Consider the following 6,292-nt stretch of genomic DNA (forward strand, 5'->3'; position numbering starts at 1 on the left):
TTGTTGTTGTTGTTGTTGTTGTTGTTGTTGTTGTTGTTGTTGTTGTTGTTGTTGTTGTGTGTTGTTGTTGTTGTTGTTGTTGTTGTTGTTGTTGTGTGTTGTTGTTGTTGTTGTTGTTGTTGTTGTTGTGGTTGTTGTTGTTGTTGTTGTTGTTGTTGTTGTTGTTGTTGTTGTTGTTGTTGTTGTTGTTGTTGTCGTTGTGGTGGTCGTGGTTGCCCCCTCTGTGACCCAACATTGGCAACCAAGCAAGCACACGTCAAAATTCCGCAAACATGCAATGACACACACACACACACACATATACACACACCCGCACGCACACGTCCATTGCAGGAGCGCACCGATGCATTCAGCGGCGGTGCCGGAGAGGGCGCCGTTGATACAGACCGTCGAGCACACGCGAATCCACCACATGCGATCGTTCACATTGCCATCAAACGTGCTGTTGATGCCTAATGTGCGTGTGAATGTGTGTGAGTGTGTGTGTGAGTGTGTGTGTGTGTGTGTGTGTGTGTGTGTGTGTGTGTGTGTGTATGTGTGTGTGTTCACGGCCAGTGGAGGTGAGGGAGAGTGAATGGGATGCAGTAAAGCCACGAACAAGCGCTGCAAGCTTCGTTCCACCACCACCACCACCACCATCAACACCATCAACACCACCACGTCGTGCTTGCATAACATCACCCCACATGCGGGCTGTACCTGTGATTGCCTGCCCCGGGGCGGCGTCGAACGCAAAGTCTTGCTCAAAGTCGGAGAGCTGCATCCAGTAGCAGCTGGAAAACTCGGCGCCTTTGGAGATATAAGTGGAAGGCGTGCACAGGGGAGAGCACAGGCGGTGGTAAGCGAAGCAAGGAATCTGATGAGGATCCGAGTTGTGCCGTGCCACAACACGTCCGCACACAAAGATACGCAACACACGCATACACATGGCGCACGCAACACCACAATGCCACACACGACGCTACACAGATATCACACACACACACACGAACATGTGCACACCTGTCACGTCGGTGCAGGCAAACAGCCAACGGCGATCCATGCGCACGTTGCTGTTTTCCGAATCCATCGCCGACAAGTCTGTGTTGTGTGTGTGGTTAACACAAGAGCGGGACGTGTGATTTATGGCAATGTCGCGTGCTCGTTGATCAGATACTCTCATTGAAGCACACACACACACACGCACACACATGCACACACACACACACACACACACACACATGCACACACACTCAAACACACACACCAACACCAACGCACGCACGCGCATGTTGCACAAGAGCAAGGGACGTACAGGCGTTGTCTGGGCATTGGTAGAAGACATCGTCCTCGTAACTGAACTGGGATGAAAAGTAGATGGCGGGCGAGGTGCTTGGTGTCGTGCCGACCGGTTGACACGTGATGGTCCAGGCGCGATCGCCATAGCCGGCATCAAACGTGGTATGCAAGTTGCGGATGCCTGCAACCAAGGACCATGTCGCGGTGAGCAACGCGCCTCAGTTGCCTTTGCCTCAGTTGCTTTGGCCCCCGTTGCACCACGCACACACACGCACACACACACACACACGCACGCACGCACACACACACACACATGCACACGCACGCACACACGTAAGCACACACACGCACACACACGTACGCGCGCACACACACACACACACACACATCATGCATACCTTCTCCGGATTGGCAATACGCGGCCAATGATTGATCATATTCTGCACAGTGTGCAAGAGTGCGTGTGGGGTTGGGGGATGAGGGCAAGCAAGCAAGCCTTGGTTGGTTGGTTGGTTGGTTGGCACACCAGCACGCATATCGATCGTCGCATCAAGCAACCAGCACACACACGCACATACTCACGGCTGGTGACGGTTTGGTCGGCGTGGAGTGGAGGTGACAGGAGGAGGAGGCAGACGAGGACGCCAAGGACGCCGGCAACCATCTTGCCGTGCGCACTCACAACCCCATGCGGCGAACGCGACAACATGCCGTGGCGCTTCGTTGTCTTTGAACAGGTTGAGAGCAGATGTGTGTGTGTGTGCGCGTGAGACGCCGCCGATGTGAGTGGGTGGCGAAAGGGTGCTCACCCCCGTGGAGCCTGGTGTTACTTGTGCTTGGTGGTGGTGGTGAGGGGGTGCGGCGTTCCGTCTTTGTGGTGTGCGAGCCGCCTCACACGACATGCGGGTGGCAAAGGGTGAATGCGTGTGTGTGAGGGTGGGGGTGCTGTCAACGAAGAAGCAGCAAAAAGCACTCTTCTCTTTTCGCCAAACATTGACGACAACGTTTATGTGGGGGCGCGTGTGGTTGTGGGGCCAAAAAGCACATTCGAGCCGCATAACGAATTCGCTGCGCCAACCACCAGCAACGCACTGCAAGCAAGGGTCGAGCCTAGGGGCGAAAGTTGACAGCGAACAGCAGCGAACAGCAGCGAACAGCAGCGATGGCGGGGCGAATTGTTGCAGAATGATGATGGCTGTCCTTCGCCACTAAATCGTCACTGGAAATTTTCGCTGAATCAGCAAAACATACGGCGCACGAGTCACCAGTTTTGAATCGCGCGGCAGCAAGCAAAGCGGAAACACACAAGAGAAAGAGAACAAGAGCGGCAGCGTGCACACGACTTGACACGAAGACCAAGATGAAGCCGCAGCAACGTGGTGGTGGTGGCGGGAAGCAGCCACCGCGGTGGAAGAAGAACAAGACGCACGGCAGTGGCGGTGGAGATGGTCAAGATAAGAAGGACAACGGAAAGAAGAAGCAGGGTCTGAACAACAAGAGAAGAAAGAAGCCGCACAAGGCAGCTGCTGCTGCTGGCAGTCGTGGCGGCGTTCCTCTGGATGGCATGTCCAACTTCGAGCGCCTCATGCAGCAGGTGTGGATTGTGTGCATGCGTGTATGTGCGTGTGTGTTTGTGTTTGTGTGTGTGTGTGTGTGTGTGTGTGTGTGTGTGTGTGTGCTATGGTTACTTTACATGACTGCTTTGCGTGCGCTGTGTGCGTGTGTGATTGCTTGTGCGTGCTTTGCGTGTGTCTTGTGAGGTTGTGCTAGTTGTGCGTGAGCGATTCATGACCTCAACACGTGATGCCGCGCGCCGTTGTGCTCGTGATGAATGCAGATGAAGGATGAAAAGAAGACAAAGGGTACGACAAAGTCAGGCAAGGACAGCAAGAAAGCGAAAACAGCAGCCAAGACCCGATCAAAGCCCAGCAATACAGGTGCAGCACACCCAAAGCAGCAACTGAAGCCGACCGCGTCTGCAGCAAAGAAAACAGCTTCAGTCAAAAGCAAGAGCACCGTGCCTTCTGCACCTTCTTCCACAACGCCAACCAGTGATCAGGCACCTGTCCATCGTAAGGCCGGCAGCGCGTACGAAAACGCAATCCTTGCAAGGTGCGATTGTGTGCAACTGTTGTAGGTCCACAACGGTCACCCCTCTGTCGCTGAACTCACCCACTGTGCTTTGCTCATGTTCATATCATCCCCCGCACGCACACATACGCATTTTGCGGATGGGAACTCTCACACTTGGAAATACACACACTACCATTGACACACACACATACACACACCACCATACACACATACCATACTAACATGCACACGCACACACACACACGAACACACTAACATTCATACCCACACACACACACACACAGGGTGCTGGCCAAGGTGAACGACACAAAGTCTGCAAAGTGGTTTGAGGACGAGGACAAAGACGACAAGGACAGGACACCGGTGGATATTGAGAACGGGGAAGGCGCCAACTGGTGCGCTGCCGTTGTCGATGCAAAGCGTCACAGCACGCAGGCACACACGGGCAGAAGCGGAGAGCTGGCACACAAGCGTGTGAAGCAAGAGCGCGGCGTCATGGTGTCTGCGATGACAACGACAACAACAACCACATCCACCTCGTCATCCTCCAACCGCACTGTGTCGGACGTCAACGGCAACAGCGTAATCACAACAACCACCACCGCATCAGCATCAACAACGATGACGACCAGCGCAATGGTTGGCCTCACTGGCGGCGCCAAGCCCTCAAAGCTGCTGGCGATTGACTGCGAGATGGTTGGTGTTGGCAAGAAGGGTCTGCGGAGTGTTCTGGCGCGCTGCAGCATCGTCAACAGTCGCGGTGACGTCGTCGTCGACACATTCGGTGAGGCCACGCAGAGGAGCTGTGTGTGTCTGTGTGTGTGTGTCTGTGTGTGTCTGTGTGTGTGTGTGTGTGTCGTGTGTGTGTGTCGTGTGTCGTGTGTCGTGTGTCGTGTGTCGTGTGTGTGTGTGTGTGTGTTTGCGTTTGTGTGGAAACCTCTTTCTTTTCATCAGTGTGACACTATGCGTTCGGTCGTTTTGCCAAATCTGCACTTCAGTGAAACCAACGGAGAAAGTGGTCGACTACAGAACACACGTGAGCGGCGTTCGCCCGCGTCATCTCACAGACGGTACACACACACACACGTGCATACGCAAATGTGTGTATGTGTGCTGCTCTATCGTTTATTGGTTTGCATGCAAGCCTGCAATCTCACCACCTTCGCTCACCCCAAGACATACTCCTGCATCCCTTGTGTGTGTGTGTGTGTGTGTGTGTGTGTGTGTGTGTGTGTGTGTGTGTGTGTGTGTGTGTGTGTGTGTGTGTGTGTTCGTGCATGACAGCGCCGGCGTTTGAGGATGTGCGGGAACACGTGAGCGAGCTCGTCAAGGGCAAAATCCTCGTTGGTCACGCCATCAAGAATGATTTGAAGGTACCCACGCTGTGCACATGTGTGTGTGTGTGTCTGTGTGTGTGTGTGTGTGTGTGTGTGTGTGTGTGCGTCAGGCGAGATGCTACAAGCGTGTGCTCTTTCCCCCACTTGTCCTTGATTGCCCTTCATACTCCTAACTCACTGCTTGGCCCCCGTTTTTCTCTTCATGTGTGTGTGTGTGCAGGTGCTCAAGCTGTCGCACCCACGTCATCTCCTCAGAGATACCTCCATCTACAAACCCTTCAAAGCACACGTATGTGCGGTGTGGGCGTGTGTACATGTGTGTGATTGTTCTTTGAGTTGAGTTGTGTGTGTGTGCGTGTGATTGCGGCTCCGGTTGTGGCGGAACCATGTGTGCCAATGCGTGACATTGTTGTTGCGCTTCACCCCTTTTCCTTCCCTTCACACGTACACTTGTCGTCTGGATGTGTGTGTCTGTGTGTGTCTGTGTGTGTGCATGTGTGTGTGCATGTGTGTGCCTGTGTCTGTGTCTGTGTGTGTGTGCTGTGTGTCTGTGTGTCTGTGTGCTGTGTGTCTGTGTGTGTGTGTGTATTTATATGCCATCAGGCCGGTGGAAAGCGCCCAGCACTGCGACGACTCGCCCAGTCCATCCTCGGTACGACGCAGGCAATACACCACACACACGCTGCACACATGGCCATGGCCAAGTGGTCGGGTGGACACACGAGTTTCTGTGTACTTTCACGCACTTGTGCATGTGTGCGTGTGCGTGTGTGCGTGTGTATGTGTGTGTATATGTTTGTGTATATGTTTGTGTATGTGTGTGTGTCGTGTCGAAGGAAACCCGCCAATCCTATTCTCCATTGAACCCTCATTCCACCCCATTCGTTCACCTCCTCCTCCCCTCCACCCCTCATCCACCAATTTCCATCCCCCTCCCACCATCTGCAGGCATCACGCTGCAGGACGGCGAACACGACTCTGTGGAGGATGCGCGCGCTGCCCTGCGGCTGTACATGCACGTGAAGAGCGAGTGGGAGTCACGCGAGTCGTTCAAGTCCCGCGACCCGATTGCCCCGGCTCTCCCCGTTGGCGTCGACGCAGACCGTAGCAACAGTGCAACAGCAACAGCAGCACCAGCACACGCTGCCATTGGTGGCGGTGGCGGTGGTGGCGATGATGATGAGGGACAGTCGGTGCTGATGTCTGCGATGGAGGAGCTGTATCCGAACATTGAGACGGCTGGCGTTGGTGCAAGACCAAACAGCACCAACAATGGTTACAGTAGTGGTTACAACAGGGCGGCGATGTCGGCCTCAGCAGCTGCAGCCGCTGCAGACAAGTTGTTGATGGGTGCAGGGAAGCCCAAGGCGCCTGAGAAGAAGAGATATCGCAACAAGCATCAGCAATGGCGCTACATGCAGAAGCGCAAGAAACGCGGCCTGGCCTGAAATGCTTGTTTGTATTTGATGTGTGCGTGCGTTTGTGTGTGTGTGTGCACGTGTTGTGTGTGCGTGTCTGTGTGTTTGTGTGTGTGTGTGTGTGTGTGTGTTGTGTGTGTGTGTGTGTGTGTGTGTGTGTGTGTG

General features: G+C 54.2%; 2 protein-coding genes across 2 annotated transcripts in view; one reads left to right on the plus strand and one right to left on the minus strand.

Annotated features, from left to right (window-relative positions):
- Positions 1-1,942, minus strand: part of PTSG_11898 (uncharacterized protein) — a gene marked incomplete at both ends in the record, with an annotated part of 7,167 nt that extends 5,225 nt beyond the window's left edge. The window contains 6 exons of the mRNA XM_004996067.1: positions 342-452; positions 700-789; positions 1,003-1,080; positions 1,295-1,459; positions 1,677-1,718; positions 1,861-1,942. Of these exons, the coding sequence (XP_004996124.1) occupies positions 342-452; positions 700-789; positions 1,003-1,080; positions 1,295-1,459; positions 1,677-1,718; positions 1,861-1,942 (568 nt within the window). The remainder of the gene's footprint in view (positions 1-341; positions 453-699; positions 790-1,002; positions 1,081-1,294; positions 1,460-1,676; positions 1,719-1,860) is intronic.
- A 696-nt stretch (positions 1,943-2,638) lies between these two features.
- Positions 2,639-6,157, plus strand: PTSG_02627 (RNA exonuclease 4; the record flags this gene model as incomplete). The annotated part of the gene is made up of 8 exons (XM_004996068.1): positions 2,639-2,872; positions 3,116-3,390; positions 3,657-4,156; positions 4,371-4,442; positions 4,657-4,745; positions 4,930-4,998; positions 5,313-5,361; positions 5,658-6,157. The coding sequence occupies 8 exons, from the start codon at positions 2,639-2,641 to the stop codon at positions 6,155-6,157; spliced, it is 1,788 nt and encodes a 595-aa protein (XP_004996125.1).
- Between the last annotated feature and the right edge of the window lie 135 nt (positions 6,158-6,292).

Source organism: Salpingoeca rosetta, assembly GCF_000188695.1.
Source record: "Salpingoeca rosetta unplaced genomic scaffold supercont1.6, whole genome shotgun sequence".
NCBI classification, from domain to species: Eukaryota; class Choanoflagellata; order Craspedida; family Salpingoecidae; genus Salpingoeca; species Salpingoeca rosetta.